This window comes from Peromyscus californicus, unplaced genomic scaffold (assembly GCF_007827085.1).
Source record: "Peromyscus californicus insignis strain IS unplaced genomic scaffold, ASM782708v3 Scaffold_5__1_contigs__length_169319896, whole genome shotgun sequence".
In the NCBI taxonomy this organism is placed as follows: domain Eukaryota; kingdom Metazoa; phylum Chordata; class Mammalia; order Rodentia; family Cricetidae; genus Peromyscus; species Peromyscus californicus.
The window spans coordinates 16,911,238-16,938,943 of NW_026294573.1; the positions used below are offsets into that span (position 1 = coordinate 16,911,238).

Genomic DNA, 27,706 nt, shown 5'->3' on the forward strand with positions numbered 1-27,706 from the left:
CTGTGGCCTTGATAGCTGTTCCTGCCAGGGCTCTGACTCCCCATCCCTCTGCACCTCAGACCCCAGGAGAGTGTGACTGGTTGTCCCTCCCATGCCCGTTTCCACAGCATCTGGTCATTCCTACACCACAGGATGTTTTCCAAGATGAAACAGGATGGCCAGCAAGCAGGGCTTCCGGGGACACCTTGGGAATCTTGGGGCTGTTCACCTCAGATTTAGTAGGTCTGGGCTGGGGCTGAGTCCACATTCCTACAGATCTTCCAGGTGAGGCCCACCCTGCAGCTTCAATCCTAAAACCACAAAGAGCTCAGACTACACTGTGCTCGCCACAAAGAGCTTCTTTCACTGGGCCACAAGGGCCGGTGGCCTGCCTGGGAGCCTAAGGCTAGAGCGAGGCAGAAGCAGGATTCAAGGCCAAGAGTGCCCATCCATCCTTCCCAGGCATCATACCACCCAAAACCCCACCCATGTCAGGCAGCGGCCACAAGCATGGAGCTGTGGAGCCCGGCCCTCAACCCTGCTCCTTACCAGGCCAGCCAAAAGAGGCCCACAGCATTACCCCCACCCCTCAGCTGTGGTTTCCACCAGGTTCCCCTCCATCGCCTTATAAAGAGATCCAAACTGCAGCGTCATTTTCTGCAGAGTGACCCGCCTCATGCTATCCCTGCAGCCCCAGTGACCAGGCTCCTCACACATTCCTCCTGGAGCAACACTGCCTAATTTAACCAGTGCCCCTGCTCCCCGGGGCTCTCAAAATAGCAGTTGCCAGGATGGGGAAATGCCCTAATAGCCCTAGAATAAACAGCCTTCCCTCTTCCAGCCCCAGGGACCCAGTCCAGGAGCAAGCAGGCTGGAGGACTGAGGTGGGCTCCAGCCCCATCCCTACCTGGCCCCCATCCCTCTTTCTTTCTTCCTTTCTTTCTTTTTTTTTTTTTTGAAACCAAATCTCATCTTGCCCAGGCTAGCCTCAAACTTTCTATATAGCTGAGGATGATATTCAATTCATAATCCTCTTGCCTCTACCTCCCTTCAGCACCTGCCAGGGCAAGAAGTGAGGGGTGGGCACTAGGGAGAGAGGGGGGCATTGGGAGCTGTCAAAGTGCCAGGATTGCAGGCATACACCACCATGCCTGGCTTATGAAGTGCTGGGAACTGAACCAGGGCTTTGCGCATAGTTGGCAAGCACTCTACCAACCAAGTCACACTCCCAGCCCCTACCTGTCCTTTGTCATTCACGCAAGCTCCTTGGATGTCCCCATTCTCCCTCCTACTCCTGAGCCCTCAGGCTCACCTGCATGGGTGGCTGTTGCCCTGATTACCCACTAGGGTCCAACTTTCGCTTCCTCCTAAGTGCAAGCCCCGCAACAGTAGTGGATAGCTGCTGTCATTCCCTGGCTATTAATTATAGCCTAAACACTTCCGGCACTTGCAGAGTAGAGGTGAGTCCTCCCTTCTTGGAGATAAAAAAGCATGTGCTCCAAATGGGAAGGGGACTTACCCAAGGTCACACAGCCCAGAACAAGCAGGAGGGAGCAGCGAGCCAAACCTCATTGTCCCAGACTTCCCACGGGGAACTACCTGTAGGAAATGGGCCTTGAGAGGAGCATGGGGGAGCATGAGAAGGAGCCAGTTTGCCTGGGGATAATATTCTTGGTAATGCTCACATAGACACTAACCACAGTTCACCCTGATATTATGGCCCTAAGCTCCCAGGAACATAAGCTGTGACTCAGAGTCCCCTTCTCCACCCCAGGGTCCCAGATCAAGACTGCCACATTAAAGCAGGGAACACCCAGGCTGCTCACATAGTGGTTAGGGAACTAGGAGGGCGGGCACTCCACTACAGCCTGAAGTGATCATTAACCAGGCAGAACAGGGTAGAAAAGTGAGGCGGACCTCTCAGCAAGCACGATGGGGCCAGTTCCTCCCTGCTGGGTCTGGGATATCCTGCAGCCACACATCTCGGTCAGTGAGGCCTGGGGCACCAGGTCACTAGCCAATTTAAGGCTCACGTTTTACCTGCTTTGCGTCACTGGAGTAGGCGGGCCAGCAGGTGCCTGGAGAGTATCAAAACAAATCTCTCAGCACGGAGGATTGACCTGGGGCCTGAAGCTTCCCCAAAGTAAAGGAATGTAAACCACAGCACCTAGGACTGGACAATCTTAGAGGGAAACAGGAAAAGCATAAAGTAACAGCTCCTGTGAAGGCTCAGAGAGGTTAATCTACCAGCCCAATGGCAACAGCACCACGTTAGAGTTAGGATGGGACTCAATGCCCTGACTGCTTTTCCTTGACACAGCCTCAAAGTACAACATGCAGAACTTGGGGTTGGGGAAGCTGACACCCTAATGTAAAGGGTGCTAGGGCTCTTTCCCGGACTGAGTGGTGTACTTCTTCCTGACTAGGATCCTATTTCTGGTTTAAGTGATCTAGGCTCAGACCCCTGGCCAGGCTCAGAGAGCTGAGGTAGGAGAACAGGAGTGTGCTGCTAGAGACAGGGCCCCCACACCTTAGGTGCCAAGTACAGGTGTCTCCTGGGGCTTCGACCATCTGCCAGGACAAGAAGTGGGCCTCAGGGAGGATGAGGGGACTGCAGAGGTGGGAGCGAGCAGAGGGACATGGGAAGCTGTGAGAGTCAGGCCTCCTGGAGTGTGACAGGCAGGAAGGGGGGACCCCACCCCCAGCCCCCACCCTCATCCCCTGGGAGGCCAGGTCCTCTGGCCTGGAGAATTCCCTCCAACTGCTCAGGTGAAACAGAGGTGAGGCCCAGGCAGGCAGCCGCTTTGATCTTATCATGAACATTCCTATGCCAGTGTCCTGGTTCCCTCCCCTTCCCGGGCCCACTTAACGCTTTCCTGGCATTTCCACACCTCAGGTCCAGGCTTTAACTCACCTCCGCCTCCCCCATCTAAAAAAAGCACGGAGAGAGAAGTGGAGGGGCTATGGGAACTCTAACCTCCTCTCTCTTCCCTTCCTTCCTTTCTTTTAAAGACAGGATCTTGCCAGACAGTCATGGCGCACGACTTTAATCCCAGCATTCGGGAGGCAGAGGCAGGCGGATCTCTGTGAGTTCAAGACCACCCTGGTCTACAGAGCGAGTTCCAGGACAGCCAGGGCTACACAGAGAAACCCTGTCTTGTGGGGCGGGGGCGGGGGGGGGGGAAGATTGCTAAAGACAGGGTCTCATGTAGCCCGGGCTGTCCTGAATTCCTTAATCTTCCTGTGTCCACCTCCAAGTACTGGGATTACAGGCATGTGCCGCTGTTCCCAGCTGTTGTCTTGGTTTTGAAGACAGGGTCTGTCTAGATAGTCCAGACTGCCCCAGAACCTGAGATCCTCCTGCCTCAGCCTCCAGAGTATTGGAACTATAGGCACGCATCACCACATCTAGCCTCCTTCATATTATTGGGTCTAATTCCAACCTGAGAGGTCCGAGAGCCACTTCCTATCAGCCTAAATGGAAATGCCTAGACTCTATATAAACAGCCTCTTTATTCTTCATGTCCTGAGACTCATAGTGAATCAGCATGCTCCTAACCCTTCCTAGGGATCTTCTCCTCTGCCCTAGCAATCCCAGGCCCCCTCCTCCCACCAGCTCGCTGTCAGGGAAAGAGGGATACGGACTAGCGGTGAGTGGGTAGCAAAGGGGAGCTGAGGCACTCTTGGGAGCTCCAGACTCTTCCAGGCCTCCTCCTGGCAGCCTCCTCTCTCTGGCCCTCTCCCCAGGGCACTGGCACCTCCTTCAGCCATGTGCAGGACCTGGCCATGGAGTTTTGTAGAATGAATGAATGAATGGTCCCATTTTGCATCTGGAGATTAGGCTCCAAGAAGCTAAGGTCTGCCCCAGTCCCACATGCCACTGGGACTCTTGAGGCTCTTAGCCTAGTGCTCAATTGCCATATACCAATAGTGGCTGTGGCTGTTTGCCCAGCATCAGAGACTCACAGGACACATAGGTGAGTCCAGGGGTCAGATCACCACAGGACCGACATCCAGAAGGATAGGACCAGTTCCAGGATGTCTAAGGGTACACAGAACAATCCCGGACCATCCTTTGTTTCAGAGCTCAGCACTTAAGGGCTGGTAGCATCAAAGAAGGAGGATATGGCAGAGGTAACGGCTGGGAGGGTATTCTAAGGGACCACCTTGGGCTTGACAACATTTTACCACTAACTCCTGGGAGAAGTTCGAGCCCTTTACTACGCCATAGGCTGGCGGAGAACCAAAGAGCAACAGCCCACTGTGAGAGCAGGAAAATGGAGGCTCAGTGAAAAGGAAGTGTGGCTGTGGCCAACGTGGGAGCCAGGCCTGGACCTCTTGCCTACTTGTCTGGCTAGGTGGGTGGGGATGCTGAGGTGGATGTCAGCTATCTTGGGGACTTCCTCTCATTCTTTCCTCAGCTTTAACAACTCCAGCAGTAGACAAGGGCTTCTTCCTTCCAGTTCCCGCACATCCAATACAATGGGGACAATAAGATCCAGGCTGAGGGGGGCCAGGGGGCGGGAACTCTGCCTGATGCTTCCTCTTCCCTAAGCATATCCAAACCCACCCTGCTTTCAGAGCCACTTCCTCCAGGAAGCCTGTCCTGACCGCAGGTGCCAACCTGGTCTCCTCCCCGCCTGACAACTTCCTACGAAGGAATGGCTTCTAAGCTGGGCTGCACTGAAGCCTCTCCTGCCTCTCCCAGGCTGAAGGCTCCTGCAGAGCAGAACCCAGCCTCCACCTCCTTCCAGGCCTTATCTCTGGCTCTGGGATCTCGGGCAGACCACTGTTTTTAGAGCTACTCCTCGTCTGGGAAATGGAGTATACTCCCAACAATGTTCAGAATGTTAGATGAATAAATGGAAGGAGAGACAGATGTTCCAGTGGTCTGAATGACAGTTTGGGACTCGCCTGTGTAATCTATGTGTGTCTGCACGCGGTATATCACTCAATCTCTCAATACTGGGGGTGCGCAGGCTGACTCCACTCACTAGACTCAAGAAGCCCAATGGGGAGCTTGGACCTGGCTGAGAAGCATGCACGGTGCTCAGTCCTCCTGGCGGGAGCCACATGCCTCAACCTGGGGAACTTACCAGGGTTGAAATGGAAGTCTGGGGGGAAAATAACCAAATCTGAGAAGCAGGAGCCAGCTGGAAGCATGTGGCAGATATGCACCTTGCTCAAATGCTTTGCTAAGAAGGACCTGGTCCCCTCCTCCAGGCAGCACTCCTAGATTACCCCCTCTAGAACCACTAAGCCTGACCCACTGAGGAAAGAATGAAAACTGGGGAGTCAGAGGACCTAGGCTCCACTCTTGGGGGTGCTACAGGCTGAGTGGGTACTGGGACTCTCTGTATCAGTCTGCCCCTCTGAGAGGAGATAGTGCAGGGGCCACAGACAGCAGGGAGGGCTGAAGGAGATGATGGCTAGAAAGAAAAGGCCCTGTGCCAGGCTGCCTCTTGAGGGTGATAGCTTTAATCAAGAAGGTGTGAACACTACTAAACACAGGCTAGTGACCTAGGTGACCCGGGTCAGAGAACCCGGGAATTTCGGGTCTCTGTTCTTCTGGCCCCAGGGTCACAGGACGGCAGATGGCAAAGGTGGGTGGCGAGCGGTCACTAGGGCTGGGATTTATGAGGCCATGGTCTCAACGCACCCCAGCCAGCCAGGGCTCCAACAAGAGGCATGATCCCAGTTCCCAACTATTTGAAAACTGGAACCGCCAAACATGGACAGGGATGAGTCAGAGGTTAGGAGGGACTGCCAGGAGGTGGGGGCTGGGCTGGCTTCTTCATGGGAGAGGTGGGCTGAGAAGGGGCCAGAGGCAGCTGGGCATTCCCAGCCTAGCCCCAGGAGAAGCATCTGTGGAGGTCACCTCAGGCCACCTCTGAAGCCCTCCCCTTGCCAAGCCCCTGGCTGCCTCCCCTTCTCAGGCACCAGAAGTTGAGGAAGCTGGGAAAGATGTCAAGAGTTAAAAATGAAACACCTGGGCGTGACCCACCCTGGTAGGCAGTGAGGGCTGTCTGCTCCACACTTTGCCCAATGGGCAAGATCACACATCCCTCTGTGTCCCTGTTTCTCTCTAGTCCTGCTGACTCTGAGAGCCTACAAGTGCCAGATTCAAAGCTGTGAGGTGCTCTTGCCCTGGCAAAAAGAGGGTGGGCACAGCCTTGCCCAGGGTTCCCTGGGCAAGGTCACGCATTCTCCAGGCTAAGCTTGAAAGAAGGATTGTGCTGGGATGGGGTCCCAGGACGCCCCCTCTCCTGTTCCTCTCAAGATGCTCAAACATCCTCTCTGCACCCACGGGAGCCATTTGGCCACACCTTCTGTTGCTCAGAGCCCATCGACTGCACACAGCTGGGAAGGGAATGGATTTATCCAGAAGCCCCAGCCTTTCCCAAGCCACACCCTGGGGTGTGACCCCCCCTTTCTTTCCCCCCTCCAGGAAGGAGCAATCAGGATAGAAGGGTGGACTCTGTCCTGCAGCTGTGGCCTCAGTGAGGGAAGGAGGGCAGTGACGATCAGGCACTGTTGCATCTGGGGCTCCAAGCCTGCAGATGAAAGGCAGAGGGAGCTATGCCTTCAACAAGCCTGGGCTTCTTCCACCACCACCCCACCCCCCACCCCACCCCCCGGTCCAGACAAATAGAACATGCCAGGCACTAGGAATTCTACATCAAATAGTATGCTGGCCCCACACTGTGTAGGAACAAATCTAAAAGCAGCCACTAGCTATCCAAAACCTACCAAATTCCAAGTATATCCATCTGGTCAACCAATAACCACCACGACACAGGCATTGTCTATTTCAAAATTGATCCAAGGGTCAGAGAGGTCCAGCAACTTGGGCAAGGTCACACAGCCAGTCAGGGATAATCTACAGGGTTGAAAATAGGCTTGTCTGAGCTCACTACTTGCCCTGTGCCACACACCCAGAGAAAGAGGTTCCAGTGAGGACAGAGACAAGAGAAAAGACGGTAGAATGGGTATCATAGCTCATCTCACACCCTCGAGGTCACAACACAGAGCAGTGGCTGGGAAGCTAGCTTATCTGAATCCAGGGCCAGAGGAAGACCCTTCCAACCCTCCCTAAAGTCATGACCTCATTCACTGGACCAGTGTCCGCCAGCTATCTGCCTAGTCCCTGGCAAACCACAACAAGAAAGGCAAGTCCCTGACCTCACAGTGCTTCATAAATGCATTCCCCATGCACAACACAGACCAGGGACTTGGCTGTGGGTTCTGAGGAATCCCTATCGGTGAGTTCTACAAGTGGACACAAGTGCCCTCCACTCTGCCCCCAGGTTACCACAGAGGCCCCAGACTGGGCAGAAAGGGGTTCAGTGCTGGAGAAGCCCAGAGGCCACTGGCCTTGGCATTACTCAGTCACTCCCAGCCCACACTGCCCTTCCACTACCTATCACACTCCATCTTGCTCCATGCAGCTCCCTGGAGTCATCCTATGGTTCCATGGCAGCTCTAGCCTTCCTTCTGGATGCTCAAGCCTGAGACTCCGGAGTCTCCCAAGCTCCACTCTTTCTCTCTTTCCCACTCCTGATCAGTCGGTCCTGTGAGCCCAACTTTCAAGATTGGAGAGTCAACCCCTTCTCTCCATCTGTGGACCTAGTACTGGCTCCAGTCATGTCTGGTCTGGGTTAGAGACTCCTTGACCCTTGACCCTCCCAGCAACTACAGCCATCCTGTTAAAACACCACAACTGGAGAACTAGAGAGATGGCTCAGCTGTTAAAGGTACTTGTTGCTCTTGCCGGGGACCTAAGATTGGTTCCCAGCACCCACACCAGGCAGCTCACAACCATCTGTAACCCCAGCTCCAGAGGCTCTCTCTCTCTCTCTCTCTCTCTCTCTCTCTCTCTCTCTCACACACACACACACACACACACACACACACACACACACACACACACACACGTACGTAAATAAATTTTTTAAAAAATTCACCAGGGCCCTTCAAAACCCTGAGACTTTGCCATAGCCAAGTCTGTGCCATCCGCTGCCAGCCTCCCTTCAGCATCTCACTACCTGCCACCTCGATGGTGCTGTCCCACAGACACGGCAGGCACACCCCACCTCCAGCTCCTCGCTGACTAGTCCCCTTGCCTGGACACCCTTCCCCAGACATCTGCCCATCCTCACTTCCTTCCTCTCTCCGGAATGTGTTATCAGGGCTCTTCTTATCCGACATCATCACTCTCCTCTACACCCTGCTCTGCTTCACTTCCCCCTCTAGCTGGCTTCTGTACTGGTTAAAACACAAGATACGGAGGGGTGAGAATTTGACTTTTTTGGTTTTCTGCTGCAAACTTAGCATCCAGAACAAGGTCAAGTGCAGAGACGATGCTCCATAAATATTTGTTAAATGAATTTTAAGTGTGATACACACCCGCCAGCAGCTGCGGTTCAAGGACTGTTTACCAGCCCACACCACTGGCTCACTCACCAGTCTACCCACACTGTCAGCCTCTGCACAGCGAGCATCCCCCAAAATCCAGAGCAGCAGGAAGCCCTCCTCTATGCCCCAAGGAAGAAGAGTGCTAGTGGCTGGTCCTGGGGATGTCTCAAGGTGCTCCAAATGCCCCTGGGGTACTAGGATGTCCCCACAGCCCTGGCACAAGTGAGCATCATATGAAAGAAGCGAGCATGATTCTGGTGTCGGCTCAGACTCACATTCCCAGGCTTCAAAGAACCACCTTGTTCTCGGGGCTTTCATGATGGTGCCCCCAGCCCAGCCATCCCTGGGCAGCCATGAGCCACACCCCTCTCAAGGCCGTTATTGACACCGCCTGACGCCACCAGGCTGGGTAGTGAGGCTGGCGGCTCCCCACGAAGCGAGTTCCACACATATTTCTGGGTTTCAGTCAGCCAGTTCCAGGCTCTAGGATCAGGAGGCGGTGGCAGGGCCAAAGAGACCGAGGCTTGGGCTGGGGTAGCCTTACAACAGGGTAGGGACCCTCAACCCAGCTCCCCTTGTCCTTGACAGGAGCAGGGGGAAGAGGAGGCGGCACTGGCAGACCACTAGGAAGCCACTGGGGAGCTGAATCTCACCCCCCATCCTCCTCCAGCCCGCCCCCCACAGCTGGAGCTGGACCAGGAGAAGAGAGAAAGGCCAGAGCTGGGAGTCCACCCCTTCCATCCCAAACTCAGAAGGTCCAGGACTTAGAGGTCTGGCCTCCAAGTTGCCTCTGACTCATCACCGTATCTTTCCAAATCCCACCCCCAGCTTTCACCCCAAGGCCAGGCAGTCCTCAGGCCTCTTCAGACCCATCCTAACATCCAGACCCCAGGGAGCAGCCGAGAAACAAGGGAAGACTCCCTGCAGGTCCATGGGGGCCCAGGACACACGTCTCCCTCATCATGAACAGCACACAGCGCAGAGACCTTTCAGATCCTACAGACCTGGTCCTCAGAGCCTGGCCCCTAGCTACCTTCAACTGTCTGTAGGGCCTCAGGGGCAATTAACAAGCCTACAAATGACTGCTCCAGAGTCCAGCTCCCGGCATCGCCAGGAGCCATCCTGACCCGCATCACCACTGTGCCTTGCTTGAAGTAGTCCCTGTGCCACATGGGGCCAGAGTTCTTACTGATAATGACATCAGTGACAAGTTTCATCAAAACGTGATGGTGGGGCCTGGGAGGTGGCCTAGTGGGTGAAAGGGCCCGGACACAAAAGACCCAAATCTGATCCCCAGGACTCATGGGTAGGAGAGAACCGGCTCCTACAAGCTGTCCCCTGGTCGTTCGTTACATGTATGCTCACCACATACTTAATAAATATAATACACTTTAAGAATCTGGGGCTGGAGAGATGGCTCAGTGGCTGGGAGCACTGGCTGCTCTTCTCGAGGACCCGGGTTCAATTCCCAGCACCCACATGGCAGCTCATAACTGTCTGTACCTACAGTTCTAGGGGACCCGGCACCCTCATGCAGGCAAAACACCAATGCACATAAAAAAAAAGAAAGAATCTGGTGGTGGCTGTAGGCAGGTGGGACAGGGGGCAGTGTCAGGGGAGCTTTTCCTACCTTCAGACTTTACTCTTCTGAGTAAGCAAGTGGGCGAACCCCCCTAACCTCTCTGCGCCTCCATTTCCTCTGCTTAGATTCTAGGGACCACGCTAGTCTCCATGGCTCAATGCATTTCAACAAACACATTTCTGGGACACTTACTTGTTAACTTATGCCAGTTAACAAAACCAGATGGAGTAGTTACCTGCACTGAGCCCTGCACAGGACTGGCCCTGTCAGTCATGGATGGAAGAGGAGAGAGGAGGCCGAACTTTGGGCTGCTGAGATTCTGGGAGATGGGGAGTCACTGTCTTCAACTATGTGTCTACTGCTAAGTCCTCCAGGTTCCAATGGATAGTTCAAAACCTATGTTCACACACAAAGCCTTGGTCAACCTCAGTGGGTCACAAAACAAAACAGACAGGAATGTCAGAACAAAGTGGGGGGTGGTAGAGAGGGAAGATAAGAGAGTGGGGGTGAGAATGTCTAGTTTGTATTATATATGAGTATGAAACTGTCAAAGAACAGGTTTAATTAGTAATGTTAATTAAAAATATTCAAGCATGAAAAGAAATGAATAAAAACAGAGAACAAGTAAAACCAATAGATAAACAAATAGAAAAATAGTTAAGAGGACCAGTGAGCTGGCTCAGCAGGTAAGGGTGCTTGTGGTCAAGCCTGATGACCTAAATTCAATCCCTGGTACCCACGAGATTGAAGGCGAGAACCAATTACGGCAAGTCGTCCTCTGACCTCCACACATGTACCACCCTACCACACACATACACAGAAAATAAATAAATACAGTTTTGAAAAAACAAACAGATGAGGTCTTGTTACCATGGAACTGAAACAGAGCAGAGGAGATGGATAAACAAGTGAATAGATTCATGTTAGATGGTGACAAGAAAAAAAAAAAAAAGCAATGGGGCTGAGGGTGGAACTCATGGAACATATGATTATATGTGAGAAGTCCTGGGTTCGATTCTCAGTACTGCCAGGGGAGCAGGGGGTGGGGGGTGGGTGAGTTTGGGCTAGGAGGGGCAGGGCAGAATTATCAAGACCTGAAAGGAGGCAGAGGGTCCTGTGGATTCAGGGACGTATGTCCCAAGCTAAGGGAAAAGCAGGTGCAAAGGCCCTGAGGTAGGAGTGTGTTGGGCATATTCAAGAAACTTAGCCAGGCCTGGTGGCTCAAGCCTGTGATCCCAGCACTTAGATGGGAAGGCGGGAGGATCAGGAGTTCAGGGTCATCCTTGACATGGTCAGTGTGAGGCAAGCAAGCCTAGGATGCATGAAACTCTGTCTAAAACATACCCCCCAAAAGTGGGGGAGGAGGGTGAGAGAAAGTAACAGGGAGACAAAATGACCAAAATACAATTATATACACATATGAAGAGCAAAAGAATTCTAAGATGTTTTCAAAAAGAAAAAAACTAGCAAGCGAAAACCCAAAACAAAACAGAAACTTAGTAAACAAAGCACAAGAGAGGAGAGTGAACAGCAGGGTCCCAGTGGGAGTGGGGGCCCTGTGGGGTGAGGTTCTAATTCTCAGTAAGGAGGGGAGGGGGCGTGGTGAGCAGGGAACAGCAGAAGCAATGTGGGGATTTGCTGACAAACTTAGGGTCCCTCCGTCAACGGACACTGAATACATGTGAGCCATCTATGGCACTTTGCCACTGCCTGGACTGCACCCTAAGATCTCCCTACCCGGCGCTTACTGTCTTCCAAATCCTGAAGCACCTACTTGCATTCAAGCACCTTTTTGTTAACCTTCTCCCAGACAGAGACTCAAGCCCACAGATCTTAACTTGCCTCTGCTCATCCTGAGAACAGGCCTGGGCCAAGCCAAGCAAGGCCCAGACGACTCCTCAGACACCCGGAGTTCAGCCTAGGAGATGGGGGGGGGGGAACCACACCTCTAAAGATCCCTAAAGTCCCGCCTCTGCCCAGACTCTGAGGATGGTCCTGCAGTCTGATGCATGCACTCTCTCAGTTCTGCCCTTTGCCTGGCACAGGTCTGGAACAAAGAGGGTAATGGGAACAGCTGGGGACAGGGTAGCCAGCTGTGCGGAGGGAAGGGCTGAAGTCACTCCAGGAAGAAGAAATTCCCCGGCTCCCTTGAGCAGCCTTCCCTGCAAGGAAATCCAAGGGAGGCAGGAAGCAGGTATTTCAGCCACTTCCCTCCTCAGCCTGGAAAACACGGTCATTGCTCCTGTCACTCTCAAGACTCCTATCAACAGTGGGGCTGGGCCCAAGAAAGGAAGGGCTAAGACTGAAGTCGGAAGGAAAGGGTCAGCAGGCCAGGGCAGGTCCTGAGTCAGCCAGGCCTGGTCCCATCCTCTCCGCAGAACAGAAATTACTCCCCCGCATAATCACAGACCACTGTCCCTGCCTCCAGTTAAGACTCTAGTGTAGGCTGCCCTCCCCCACCCGATGAATTCTGCCGAGAATCCAATTGCAGGGAGGAAGGAATCAAGAGCAGCGAGCCAGGCTTGCTGGGACCCAGGGCTAAAAACTGATCTTACTGAAGCTGCACCCATTTCACACATGCGGACACTCAGACTTGACCAGCTGGGACTAAAACTGGGTCCATAAGACCCTTAAGGCTAAGCTCTTTGGGGGAGAGGGACCCAACTCTGAGCTGGGGGGGCCGGGGGGGGGGGGAGGCAATCAGTGATGACTGCCTGCAGCATCTGTAATTCTAGCACTTCAGGGATGCCTGCTGTCTCCTCTGAATGAGTCCTAGAAGGCATGGAAAGGCGTGCCCGGCCCACCCAGACCACCTCAAGCCACCATGGGCCAGCACACAATAGCCGTGCAGAAAGGATCTTCCCAGTGAATGAGCCTGGGGGACTCCCAGTGACTGTGATAGAATGCCGCTCAATTAAGATTTGGTGAATGAACAAGTGAATAGGGCAATGGGGGCAGTCAGGGAATTTCAGTAGAATTCCTCAGGCCCTCAGCAAACAGTTCCACCCACCACTCCTGCCATTGTGCGGGCCCTCGCTCTGGGGAGCCCTCCATAGGGGGCAGAGCTGAGGGGAGGTCAGGGAAAGATAGCACTCCAGGTCTAGGTCATTGCCTTGGAGAAGGGAAAGTCAGTTTTAGGAGCTCCAAGTTCAGGCTGAATGGGGAGCCAACTGTAGCGCCCTGCTCTGTAGGGTTGGGGTGAGAGGCCAGACAGAAGATTAAGGAAGAAGGCTGCTCCGATGGAGGGTGGGGAAGAGAGGTGCTGTTTGGGTGGGGCAGAAACAGTAAGGGGTCAGGCCTGGTGGGAGGTTAAGGAGTGACTCAGGAGGGCAGAGGTGAGAGAAAGCCGGCCAGGCAAGGACAGAGAATCAGTCACTAGGTAAACACTGGCCCAGTTGGAAAAGTCACCCTCTTGGCTCTGAAAACAGGGAACAGGGATGGAGACTGTCTAGGAGCACCTTGGGCTCCGTGGCTCACCACAGCAGGTCCAGATGTACCCCACCCTCATCTTCCACCCTCTGCCGGTCCAAACTCCTCCCAGCCCTCCTTGAGGTCACTCAGGTCCTCTGGACCTCTCCTGCCAAGTGGCTTCTAGGTCTTAGGATTCCTGACTCAAGAGTTCCCTTCTCCTCCTTGTGGCCCCAGGTGAGCTCAGGGCTGAACTGTAGGGTCACAGAGCATCCCACTTCGGAGACCCGGGAAGAATAGTAGGGAAATTCAGCTGCTCCTGGGCCCACTCATAACAGGCGCTGCACCCGGCACTCATTCCATCCAGGCCCAACTGCCCTGAGGCTTCCCATTCTGAGTTCCCTTTACTCACGTGGGACTACCTCCGAGAGGTTAACCAGCTCTCTCCAGGTGTTACAGAGTCAGTGCAAGGCAGTGATTGATTTAGCTCATGGCTTGGAGGACTCCAAGGTGCAGGGGCGCTCCACACAAGCGTCAGTTTTGTTCCAAGTTTTTACTTATGACTGCCTGATTATAGTCTCCCCAGAGGACGGCATGGTAAAGTTCCAGCGAAAACTGACAGGGTCCCCATCACCACGGAGTGCCTCTTCTGCCAAGTTGGCAGCAGAAAGGGGTACCCTTGTCCTGCCAAGTTCCCACCCTGCTAGAAGTTTCTCCGTCAGGGCCCCGAGAACGGCAGGCCGAGTCATGCCCAGAGGCGACTCTGAGCCTGAACAACGTGGCCAGAGACCCTCGGGTTTCCAAGCTTGCAGGGACGGCCCCTGACCTCCACGCTGGGTCCCTGGGGCGTCCCCTAGGGAAAGCCCCACGCTGCTGGGTGGCGCTGGCCAGTGCCAGCCCAGGGTCCTGCGCGGGCGCGGCCGTCCCGGGCCGGAGTCCCAGCCGAACAGCCTCCGGTGTCCCCGCCAAGTTGGCGCGCGCCCCCCGCCCACGGCCCTTGGCCACGCACACTCACCGCGAGCAGCCGCGCGTGCAGCAGCAACCCCAGCAGCAGCGCGCCCACTGCCCGCTGCCCCATGGCCCGGCCTCGTTCGATGGCTCGCTCGGCGCCGCCCGCAGCCAACCGCTCGCTGTCCTGCGGAGTCCTTCGGACTGCTCGCCTCCCCCCCCCCACCCCCCGTCCCCGCCCTCCCGCACACTCCCCGCCCCCGGGTCTCCGGCTCCGCCCCCGAGGCGCCAAGTTCAGGAGCCCTAAACCCCACCTCCAAGCCTCTAGCCACGCCTCTCAAGGCTAGGCTCCGCCCCCGAGGCCTTCTGTCCTGGCCCTCTAGGTCCCGCCCCCGTGTCTCCCGCCACGCCCCCACAAGACCAGGCCCCGCCCCCTCAGAGTAGGCCTCCGCCTCCAGGCCGTTAGCTAGGCTCCCTGGAGCAGCGGCGCGGCGCACTGTGCCTTTGTCTGGGCCCCAATCCCCTTCGGTGTGGGCTTAGGCCCAACCGGCTCCACGCCAGACGTGGCCTGGAGTGTGGGATGAGACTTGGACGCAACCCGGTAGGGCATCGAGACCTCTGCACACACCGATTCTTCGCACCACGTGCTCTACACAGAGTCCACAGCAAACAGCTTTCGAGGGGGTCCCACATGCACGCAACTTTCACAGAGTTTCACACTCACAATGTTATAAGTGTACTTCGCGGAGCTCCTGCTTCAATTTAGTTTAACTTCGTTACAAGTCAATCCTATTGCTTCGGAACAATGAGGTTTTGGACTCCAGGGCAAGTGCTCTGTAGCCCTGAGCCGTCCCCCACCTCTTGTCACTTGCACATCGCATGCACTTTTACTAACAATCCTTGGGGCTCACAAGCACTTGCAAGACTTCTCAACACTCACACACACTCAGCTGCTCACATCGACTTCACGTTTATGTTTACATTTTTATTTATGTTTCTACAGACTCAAGTATTCCAACAAGCTATCTATGAAGCATCTTTTTTTATTATTAAATGTTTGTTTTGTGTACATGTGCACGTGTATGTGTGTGTGCTTACATACATGCCACAGTGCCCGTGTAGAGGTCAGAAGAGTTTTGGGAATTGATGGTTCTCCTACCGTGTAGGTTCAGGGGATCCAACTCAGATAGCTAATCAAGCTTGGTGGCAAGTTATCGGTACCCACTGAGTCATCTCTCTGGACCACACATATGTTTTTACACACTGGTTCTTCACACATTTTACACTAGGGCTCATGTGTTTTGGTTTTTTTTTTTTACACACTCACCAGCCTGTATATTCTACATTTTTCTCATACATTCATCCCAGTCCTTGAGTGGGTGCTTGATACTGAACAAGATGGCCCTTCTACCCCTATACCACAGGACAATTTGAATCGTTCATAGACTCACTCTGATTCACAGAGATCATTCCCAGAGATACACCAGCTCTCAGACCCAGGTTCATATACAGACAGGCTGTGCCACAGACTGTATCTCAGGTGTTCTTGGTAAATTGTGGTTATCGTTGTACTTCTGCCGCAGCCCATGGACAGCCACACCAGCCTGGAGCCTGGGAGTGTCTCTACCACCTACCCAGGGCCCCTTTTCTGACTGAAAATTTCCAGGCAGCCCCAGGCTAATGGGTGGAGAGAAAAATAACCAGAGTGTGTGTGTATGTGTGTGTGTGTGCTCGTGCGTGTAGCTTTGAGGAAAACCCTTTGAGTAATGATAGAGGGAGGAGACTACAAACCCAAGTTTCCATTGTTTCCTGAAAGTTGCTAGGCTCCAGAGACTCCTGGCGGGCTTTGCAGCCAGGAGTGAGGTGGGCTGTGGACAGAAGGAAATGCCCAGTTCACTGGACGGCGCCAGTCCTGTCCGGAAAGCATGTTCCCTGTGATAGGGGCCAAACACTTAGAGACCTGAGAAAACACTGACATCCTGACACTTATTTCACAGAAATCCCATCTCCAAAAGACTGAGCTCTTCTCTGCCCCGTGGGCATAACTGTGGGGGACCAACTCAGAGCATGAAGAACAGAAAACACGTCCAAGTGGGCCTGCCAACGCCCTGGCCCCAGCCCAGGCTCCAGGCACAGCACCTAATAAGGTCTGGTCTGCTCCTGGCAGGGGGGGTTGGGACAGACAAAAAAGGCATGCCCAGTCGTGGCCCCTAGTGGTCCCTGTTCTGATGAAGCAGACAGAGGAGGACACAATCCTGCCTCATGTTCTCAGTTTGACAGAAAAGCCTCCCTCCACCATCTAGCAGTGTAGACCTGAGCAAGTCAGCCAGCCTCCACTGCCAGTCTCGTGTGGAAAGTGAGGGCCATACTGACTTTCCTAGAGCTAACTGATAAAGAAAAGAAAAAGAAAAAGAAAAAGAAAAAAGAAAAGAAAGCAGTGTCAAGCCAGAGAAATGGCTCAGTGAGGAAGGGTACTTGTCATCAAGCCTGACATTCTGAGGTCAGAGCTCATCCCTAGGACCTCCACAGTAGACGAAGAGAATTAACTCTACAAAGTTGTCCTCTGAGCTCCACATGTACGCTGTGTGTGCTTCGGCCTGAGTAACCCTCACCACCACCACACACACAGACACATAAATAAACAACTTAGTTTGGGCTGGAAAGATGGCTCATCAGTTAAAGCATGTACAGCTCTTGCAGGGAACTGGAGCTTTGTTCCCAGCAGCTACACTAGGCAGCTCCCGGCTACCTGTAACTCCAGATTCCGGAGATGTGAAGCCTCGGAGGGCACTGCACTCATGTGTACATCCCCACCTGTACACATACACATAATTCAAGAAGAAAATAGATATTTTAAAGATATTTCAAAAGCTGAAGGTGTAGTTCAGTTGGCAGAGTGCTGGCCTAGCTAGCATACACGAGGTTCTGGGTTTGCCCATACAAACTAGTGGTATTTTCTATAATCCCAGAACTTGAGAGCTGAGACAGAAAGATTGCCATAAATTCAAGGCCAGCCTAACTACATAAGACCTTGTCCCAAAAGAAGAAAAGAAACAGGGGAGGGAGAGGAAGAGGAGGAGGAAACATATAGCTAACACTGAATAGGAAGTGGTCACTTTTTGATACTTTCTTTTTTTTTTTTTTGATACGTAGCTCAGACTAGCCTTGAACTCACAACCTTCCTGCCTCCTGAGTGCTGGGATTACAGACGTGTGTAATCGTGCTCAGTTCTGTTACTGTTTCTAGGTGAGGAAAAAGCAAGACTGCCATCTGAAAGCTTCGATCTGGTGGTGGAGCATCCCCATGCCCATTGTGTGGCTCTCCGTCGGACCGTGAGGTGCAGCCACTACCCAAGGATCTCCAGCCAGATGTGGGAGGACATCCTGGTGCTATGTGGGAGGGAACTCCCGGTCTGATGAAGAAGGCTGACTTCAGAGTTGGCAGCAGACCAGCCTGGTGGCAGGGTTTTTCCAAGGCCTTGCCTGTGTGTAGAGAGGTCAGCATCCGTGACGAATCTCATGGCATGAGCTGCCTCAGTGTCCTTTCCTTACCTCGGGCTCTTCTCAGTCTCACAGATTTAGCTTCTTGCTTGATTTGCTCATGGCTGCCGAGACAGAGGAACAAGCACATCTTTGTAGATATTTTGTCAAGATAAACCCAGGCCTATAGGCCTTGCTTCCTGAAAGGGTTTGAGGAAAGAGATGGGAAAGCTGACTGGGGCCTGGAGGGGACCAGCTGACACCAGGAAAATAGAGCTTGTCCAGAACATTCCCCAAAGGAGCCCCACCCGTCTGGGGATCAGTCATCTACCTATTTATTCCTTGTCCTCTCCTTTCCATGAAGGGGTTTGGCTGGTTTGATTTATAGCATGCAGTCCTCAGTATCTTTAGTAAATGTTCTCAAGTTATTCTGTCCGGGGCCAGGCTGTCGTCTCCTTGTATGGCTTAGAAGAGGAGCCGGGCTTTTGGGAGCCTCAGAGGTGTCTGTAACTACACTGCATGTGTTCATAGCTTAGAGTGCTTATCAGCATCTTTAAGACAGAAAGAGCTCAAGCGTCTCTACAGGGTTCTGTAGGGAAGGAGGGACCATGAGAGGTTGGGAAGGCAGACACAAGCTAACACTCTGACTTGTGGAACGGGAGCTGGAAACCTTTGGAACAGTGGCTACAGTTGTGGCTTGCCCCTCCAAAAGTGGTAGGAACAGCTTCTCCTGGTTTCCAATTGATTCCAAATCTTTTCCCTGCCTCAGAGCCTCTCACTCATCTTATGCTTGCTCTCTCTCTCTCTCTCTCTCTCTCTCTCTCTCTCTCTCTCTCTCTCTCTCTCATTGTTAATTATTATTCAGGAGTGCACTGGACAGTTGGGCAGGTTGTTCTCATCACAAAGGTATGCTTCCAAGTGAACGAATAGGTTTGGTAATGGGTCTCATGGGCTCCATCTGCCCCGAGGGGGTACTTTTTGATACTGTGAGTGAAGGCACTGTATGAGCTAGCTGTGCGCTACATTCTTCGAATAATGAAAGCAGTTACTATAGCCAAGGGTTTCCATTGCCTGTGTGGGAAAACAGGCAGAGACAGGATATGTCCTTGGCTTAGTCTGGAACCAGAAACTGATGTGAAAGAGCGGGGATTGGTGGGGGACTGAAGAGCAGGAGGAAGAGGAAAAGACACCATCTTAGGAGGCAGTAAAATTTCCCACAAGCAGGGAAGGGACAGGGTTGGGTGGCTGGCAGGATCTAGTCTTGCTCATCTTTCCAATCTTCTGTCACCTGACATGCACCCACCTTGACAGAAGCCTTCCTCAGCTTCCCCTAGAGGGCATGGTCCCTAGCTTCCCATAGTTCCATGCTTCTTTGCCTAAACATCTTGACCACTGAGACAGTCTCCGAATGATTGGCTGCCACAAGGCCTTGCAAGCAGCCACCAGCACGCTGTTCTTGTTCGGCCTTCTTTCCACTGACGTTCTCCGTGGAGAACACACACGGTACGGTGCCTGGTGTGGAGCTGGCACCGAGGCCATTTTCATTTTCACTTGGGTGAAAGAAGAAATTGCTTTGAGCCTGGCTTGTGACATGAATGTTGCTCTTTTTTTGTTTGTTTGTTTTGGTTTTGGTGTTTCCAGACAAGGTTTCTCTGTGTAGCCCTGGCTATCTTAGAATTCTGTAAATAAGGCTGACCTCGAACTCAGAGATCTTCCTACCCCTGTCTCCAAGTGCTGGGATTAAAGACATGTGCCCCCATACCTAGCCAAATGTTCCTCTTCTTTTCTTTTTCCCAGTCCTGGGACTTGAACCCAGGCCCTCAAACATGCTAAGCAAGTTCTCTACTACTGAGCTAAGTCCTCAGCCTTCTTTTTATTTTTTGACACGGGGGTCTCACTAAGTTGCCCAAGCAAGCCTTGAGTAGTCCAGGCAAGTCTTGAGATTGCAATTCTCCTACCTCAGATTCCAGAGTAGCAGGTATTGCAGATTTACATTTCCAGGCCAGGTTCTGGTTTATGCCTCAAGTAAGATAAATCTCTTTCCCTGTTCAGTCAGCCCGGAGTCTTATTTGATCCGACCAGGTCCTGAGAAGGAGACAACTGTGCCTTTTTTTGTTTGTTTGTTTGTTTTTGTTTTTTGAGACGGTGTCTCACTATGTAGCCTTGGCTGGCCTAGACCCCCCTATGTAGACCAGGGTGGCCTCACACTCCCAGAGATCTGCCTGCCTCTGCCACCTAAATGCTAGGCTGTACCCTGCTCACTATTTTTGTTTTTGAGACAGAGTTGCAGGTAGCACTGACAGATCTCAGGCTCATTCTGTAGCTAAGGATGACCTTGAACTCCTGAGCCTCTTCCTTCTACCTCCCAAGTGCTGGGATTACCAGTGTGACCACCACACCTATGTGTGTGGGGACTGAACCCAGGGCTTCGTGCATGCTAGGCAAGCGTGCCACCGACTGAGCCAAATCCTCAACTCCAATTATGCATACTCTACTATTCCCTTTTTCCAGATGAGGACACTGAGGCCCAGAGGCTGAAGGGGCTGACTGAGAGGGTGTTCAGTCAGTAAAAGGGAGAGTCATGACTTGGCTCTTGTGTGATTCCAGACCGTCTTCTTAGTCAGTGAAGATCTCTTCTCTGCCCAGGCTGAGGGGCTTTTCCCGGCTCAGACACAATGTGATTTCTCTGGCCATGGCTTTAGACTTGCTGGCTGTGTCCCCAGGCCCACCCCAGTGTCTTCACACTACCTGCCACTTTCTTATTTTACTCCAGGCAGAGTCCTGGGCTCCAGGCAGGGATCCCACACTGCAGCCCTCCCGCCCAGATGCCCTGAGGAAAGAGGGTCAAAACACTTTGAGATATCTGTCCTTTTTGAATTATTATTACATTTTTATCGTGGGGGTGGGTCACACATGCTGTGGGTTCCTGTGTGGAGGTCAAAGGATAACTTTCATGGGGCAGTTCTCTCCTTCCACCATGTAGGTCCCAGAGATGGACCTCAGGTTGTTAGACTTGGTAACAGCAGCCATCTTCCCTTCTGAGCCACCTCACCTCCCTGGAAATCCTGCATCCTTTCCCACATTGTGACCATCTCCTGGGAAACTGTCTACACAAGTCTTGAGTGAGCTGAACTGTTTAATCTGTCCTTCCTCGATGTATTTGTAGACAGACCCTACCTGTTTTTGTGGAAAAAACTTTTTTTGTTTTTTTGTTTTTTCAAGACAAGGTTTCTCTTTGTAGCCCTGGCTGACCTGGAACTCACTCTGTAGACCAAGCAGGCCTCAAACTCGGAGATCCACCTGCCTCTGCCTCCCAAATGCCAAGTGCTGAGATTAATGGCATGTGCCACCGCCCAGCATGGGAAAAACTTTTAACATTTCACAGGGCATGTGTTATTTGGGACATGGTTTATGAATGCTACTCTAGAATCTGGCTGCTGAGCTGACCATCAAATGGTCTTTGTCATTTCAATCCGTCACTGTGGTCCCCATCCCCCAAACCTCTTTAGTCAAGCTGGAATTCTTGGGGGCCCTATCCACCCCCTCACATTCCCATCCACAAGGCCCAGCATTAGCCTAGAAGGCTTCTGTGCAGGCCAGGAGTTGGACCACCACCAATGTCCTTGACCCTTCTCCTCCAGGCCGAGCAGGCATTGTGCCTCCCTGTGTGTGTGCCAGTGAGGACGGATGGTTCCATGTCTTGCTTTTCTCACTCAACTCTCTTTACATAAACACAGTTCTATGTGTCAGTAAAGACCAAGGCTACTCAAAAATGAATCTATGGACCGGTGCCAGCCCCCAAACTGTTTATTAGCAGTCTGAGATAAGAAGCTGTTGCTCTGGACCGTCAGTCAACAGTGGCACTGAGCAGCCTGTTTAGCCCAGCTGATGTTTTCTTCTTTGCAATCCTTCTCCACATCGGAAACAGCACAAAGATTTATATTTTGGCATGAGCCATACCCATCTCTCCATCTTTCTCTCCCAGTGCTGTGGATGGAACCCCGGGCCTTGTCAGTGTTAACTGACATTCCTGGCTTCGGGTAAAGCTTCTTGTGTGAGATGGGAACCACTGGCAGTTTGTGAACTGGTGACTTTGGATAGCACTCTCTCTGCCTTTCCATGTGACCTCTCTTTTCTTCTTTCTCTCCCTTCCTTTTTCGACAGGGTCTCTTATATCAAAGGCTGGCTCCAAATTCACTACCTAGCCAAGCATGACCTTGAATTTCTGATCCTCCTGCCACCATCTCCCAAGCACTAGAGTTACAGGTATATGCCACCATGCCTGTTTATGCGGTGCTGGGGTGGGGTGGGGTGGGGTGGGGGTGGTCAAGCCTGGAGCTTTGTCCTGGCTAGGCAAGCACTCTACCAATTGGGCGACATCCCTGGCCCATGTGCAGAATGTCTCTAACCATTAATTACTTGACTCTACTCCTCAGGGACACCCCATAGGCGTCATTAACCCTCTCTTGTTGCTGGGTCTTTGCCCTGTCTGCAGGTCTTGGTTACTAAGCAAACGTCCTGGTAACGGCTCTTTGTGCACCTCAATGCTTACTCTTCATTTTTAAGGACCACAAATCTGAGGCTAGAGAGATGGAGAGACTTCTGCAGGGATAGGGTGGCAGGGAGAAGTAGCCCCACCCTCCCAATGTGGGCCTCTTAACCCCTGGCTCCCTCGTTCCTTCCTCTGATCCGCACTGCCCTTCCTCCTGGACAGACTTTCCGTCTGTTTTGTGTTTTTCTTCTCCGAGAGGTCTCTGTACTGTTCTTGCGTGTTGTCTTTTGCAGCCTGAGAGAAATCCTTTTGGAATGTCCTGTGCCTTCTCCCTCCAAGTTCCCGGCTTTGTTCAATTGTTCCCCAGAAATTCCTGCCTGGTTGGGGGTGGGGGTGGGGGGAGGCCATGCATGAGGCTAGTGAAAAAGTTGGCCAAAAATGGCCAGCGCCACATCTCAGCCCTGCAAGAGCAGGGGCTTTCGTTGTTCCCCAATGCAGATCTCAAGCCAAAAGGGAGACAGGTGCCGTTTGGGATGGAGTGGGGTACTAGTCACATGTGTAGACGGAAAAGGCAGGGGGGAATAAAATGGGGCTGGGGAGCGCAGTGCGGGATGGGTGGGCTGAGGCCTAGAAGGGTCAGGAATAGGATGTGCCTCTGGTACGCATAAGCAAATTAAAAACTGGATTTCTTTTTCAGACTCTTGGAACTGTGTATCAAGCTATCTGTTTAGACAATATTGAGTTGTTTTGTTTTGTTTTTTTGAGACAGGGTCTTGGATAGCCCAAGCTGTTGTCAAACTCCTTATGTCATTGAGGATGACATTGAACTCCAGTCCTCCTGTCTCTGTGTCCCAAGTGCTGACATTGCAGGTACATACATACCACCGTGCTGAGTTCTTTGTAGTGCTAGAGATTAAACCCAGGACTTCATGCATGCTAGGCAAGTCTTCTGCTGACTGAGTAACATCTCCAGGCCCCATAGTCAATTACTTTTAATGTATAAAAATTGTCAGGATTATTCTCCTATACCAAGTGATATTAAATAATGAGGACCTTGGAGAGCACATCTAAGATCGACAGTGACTTTTGAGGAAATTGCCCTATTATTTACTACTTTCTGGAAAGTATTTGTTTCAGGTTTACTCTCCCCTGTTTAGAATCTTGACATTGATGCATGGTGTGGGGTTACACACTTCTTTTTATTTAATTTTTAAAAAATTTTAAACAATTTTTTTGATTTATTTTTATTTTATGTGCATTGGTGTTTTGCCTGCATCTGTGAGGTGTGTCGGATCCCCTGGAACTGGAGTTACAGACAGTTGTGAGCCACCATATGGGTGCTGGAACTTGAACCCAGGTCCTCTGGAAGAGCAGCCAGTGCACTTAACCGCTGAGCCCCAGCCCCAGGTGTTACACACTTCTAATCCCAGCACATGGGAGGCAGAGGCAAATTCCGTGCCAGCCTGTTGTACATGAGTTCTAGTCCAGCCAGGGATACATAGTGAGACCTTGTCCCAAAAAAGAAAAGAAGTGGGGGGAGGGGGCACGCAGGGGAGACATTGTTTGAGGGGAGCAGCCCAACCCCTCCTCCAGTTAAACACAGCCCTTGATCTGTCCAATTCCTTGTATTTTGGAGGCCATGTTCCCCTTCCTGCTTCTCTTAGTGGGACCAGCAAGAGGGCTCAGCAGGTAGAGGTGTTTACCACCAAGCCTGACATCCTGAGTTCAATCCCCAGAAGCCACTTTATAGAAGGAGCGAACTCCCACAAGCTGTTCTCTCACCTACACACATGTGCCACGGGGTGCGTGCGCGCGTGTATACACACACACACACACACACACACACACACACACACACACACACACACACGAAAGCCTGCTGCCAGGACGCAGAGAACTGAGGCCCTGAGGCAAGCCTGGCAAGCAGTGAGCGCCCCACGACAGTGGCACATTTCAGCAGGTAGGAAGGACTTTCTTGACACGCCCCCCCCCCCCCCCCAGCTGTGGTGATACCCAGTCCACGCGACACAAGGGAGATAGCACACATCAGGCCACAGCACTGTTCTGCTGCCAGCATGCCGCTTGCTTCCTGTTTACATGGACCCTGCAGGTGTGTGGCTTGAACTGTGCTCTTGGGGGACCTCCTGTGGCCTCAGCATGGCTGGAAGGAACAGGGGACCTTCTCAAATATGTTTATTTCTCTAGGCTTGGGGCCTGTGGAAGGGACCTGTGACTGGTGGGCATCCATCTCAGGGAGCCTTTTGGATCAAGGGCAGAGAATCTGTCCCTACATGATATAATCTAATCCCCAGGCAATGGGCAAACTTCATCTGAGCACCTACTATGCACTGGGGCCTATGATGATGTGCTGCACCCATTAATCATCCACTGTGTGCATTTGCAGAGCACCTGCTCCTTTCACAATGCAATCATGAAGATAAACATGATGACATACTCATTCCAGATGCAGTGCCCTCTGATGACGCCAAGCAGGCTTTGAAGGCCCCTGAGTTCCAGGCACTTTACTGAAATTATTTACACCTGATCCCTCTGTGCCACAGCGTCCTGTCCCATAAAATGGCAACAGTGCTTTCCTTAAAGAGTCGATGTGGTAGCCGGGCGGTAGTGGCACACGTCTTTAACCCCAGCACTCGGGAGGCAGAGGCAGGCGGATCTCTGTGAGTTGGAGGCCAGCCTGGTCTACAGAGCAAGATCCAGGACAGCCAGGGCTACACAGGGAAACTCTGTCTCGAAAAACAAAAACAAAAAAACAAAACAACAACAACAAAAGAGTTGCTGTGGTGATTACACAGCTAGGTGCAACCAGGTGCAGTGGCTTAGTGCTTCAGAGATCAGCCCAAGCCCTGGCCACTTCCGTTCCCAGTGCCTGGGAAGAGCATGTGGATGGGAGAGGGAGCTCTGGTCTCCTGGCCTCACCTCTACTTCTGACATAGGCCTAAGTTAGGTAAAACTGAGTCACAGTCCTGAGATGTCTGCATTTTAGGGACTCAACATATTTTGGTCTCAGAAATGTGCATACCTCTTTTCACTGTTGTTTTAAAAGAAAGGGTCTCATAGCCCAGGCTCGCCTTTGTGATTACGGGTACACGCCACGACCTCCAGCTTCTTCTGTTGTTTTAAAGGAAAACACAACTTCTAAGTGACTAGTTACTAGATGAACAACTAATAGGCAAGTCTCAGCACGGTGGTGTACCCCTTTAATCTCAGCACTTGGGAGGAAGAGGCGGGTAGATCTCTGTGAGTTCCGTAGCAACCTGGTCTACACAGTGAGTTCCAGGCTAGTCGGAGACTTTGTAGGCCAGTAACTCCAGATGCTCGGGAAGCTGAGGCAGGAAGATCATGAGTTCAAAGCCCACCTGTAACTTGTCCCGTAGCTCAGAGGCAAAGTGCTCTTCTAGCAAAAGACCCTGGGTCCAATCCTTGAACTAAAATTAGAAAAAAAAAAAATTAAAAGGAACTATTTTTAACCTAATTTCACAGCATGGTGGCATGTCCTTGGGAGGAAAGAATTCATCTTGTGGATTTATCACTACCTTCTGTGTTTCACTGTGGATAGGCCAGCCCTTGGCCTCTTTTGCAATCATTCAAATTATTTGTCGTAGTCAGCGGTAACTGTAGGCAGGACCACTCTCCTGGCAGAGGATCCTGGACTGTACAAAAAGAAGAAAGCAAGCCTGGTACTTCACTCATCTTTCTCTGTTTCCTGACTGTGGGCTCAGTGTGACCAGCTGCTTCAAGCTCCTACGGTTTTGACTTCCCTGCCATGATGGGCTGTACCTTGAACTGTGAGCTAAGAGAAATCCTTTCTCCCTACATTGCTATTGCCATTTCACCAAAGCAACAGGAAAAGAAAAGTACAATGTGACTAGAGTTATTATTTTTCTTTGTTTTTGTAATATTATGAAGAATTATCTTCCTTTTGGAATAATTGAGTACATCCAAAGCACTTTAGATAGTGCCTGGCGTATAATTAAGAGTTAATAAATGTGAGCTTGCATTATTAATAGTACGAGTCACTGAGCATCCACACGTGATGCTCTGTCATACTTCTGAGAGTAGCAGTGTCATCACCATTGTGGAGCACCTGTTGGCCACAAGGTCCAGTGTCCACTAGCATTATAAAAAGGATTTACTGGCCGGGCGGTGGTGGCGCACGCCTTTAATCCCAGCACTCGGGAGGCAGAGCCAGGCGGATCTCTGTGAGTTCGAGGCTGACCTGGGCTACCAAGTGAGTTCCAGGAGAGGCGCAAAGCTACACAGAGAAACCCTGTCTCGAAAAACCAAAAAAAAAAAAAAAAAAAGGATTTACTGTGAGCCAGACTGGGCCTGGCACCGGTAATGTCCAGCAGTGCCTTAGTCAAGGGCCCTGCACGCCAGTTCAAGGAAACTAGACCATTTTGGAAGGGAGCATTTCTAGAAAAGCCAGGGCTGTAGTCTGCTCTTCTGCCTCAGAGCCAGATGAGCACAGACCCAGATCAAGATGGTGGTGGCTCTGAGCCGCTGCAGAGAAAGCTCCAAAACCAACTCCGTCTTTCGTGCTAGAGCGGAATGGACTCAGACAAACTGTTCCTGACAATGAATGTCCATCTGGGGAACGGGAACTGGTAGGTGTGGCCTAAGTGGGCATCTTATTCTGGGGAGGAGAGGAATACGGGACAGAGACTTGAGATCGCTGCATGCTGAGCCCTGAACCAAAGGAGGAATCACAAAATGGGAGTGAATTCATGAACTCAATGGACCAGCAGTTTGATGGTTCCTTTTTTTTCTTTCCTCTTGTCTTTGTGGTCCCATGAGGGGGACATCTGGGCCTGTCACCCTCTCTGTTTGACCATAGGAACTTGCCCAACACGGACTTCAGCAGGTCACTATTGCCTCTAAGCGCCAAGGAACTTTGGGAGCCTCGGGGTTCTGCATTTTCTCAAGCGACCCCATTCTATACTCAGAGGTGCTGTTGGCGTTCACGTTGCTAGGGAGGCAAAAGTGTCAATAATGAGAACCAGGTCTTAAGTTTAGAGCCATACAGAATTGGACCCTAAGGTGGGCAATGACTGATGGGAAGTCCAGCAAGATGGCTGGGGATTGCAGGAACTAGAATGCTTGTGTATGCTCTCTGTTCTCAGTCTAAGAGGCTCCAGGGCTGGCTTGGGACAAGAAGACACATTCAGAAGCTTGAGTCCAGGGGCCCATAGATCAGTGAAACTATACATCCAAACTTCAAACAGAGAAAACAGACCTGGAGGATCAAAGGATCCAAGGCCTCAGAGCAGCTAGGTTCCATATGGGGCTGATATCCCTGAATCTAAATCAGCTGGGATCTGAGTCCTCAGTGGCCCAGGCAATATTTTCCCAGACATTCAAAGCAGTCGAAGGGAAGGCCACCTC

At 52.1% G+C, this 27,706-nt stretch overlaps 1 protein-coding gene across 2 annotated transcripts in view; it reads right to left on the bottom strand.

Moving 5' to 3' along the window:
* Window positions 1–14,519, bottom strand: part of Hspg2 (heparan sulfate proteoglycan 2) — a 101,420-nt gene extending 86,901 nt beyond the window's left edge. For both annotated transcript variants that reach the window (XM_052716882.1, XM_052716881.1), the window contains exon 1: window positions 14,400–14,519. In XM_052716882.1, the coding sequence (XP_052572842.1) occupies window positions 14,400–14,462 (63 nt within the window). In that variant the 5' untranslated portion in view covers window positions 14,463–14,519. The remainder of the gene's footprint in view (window positions 1–14,399) is intronic.
* Window positions 14,520–27,706: the final 13,187 nt, after the last annotated feature.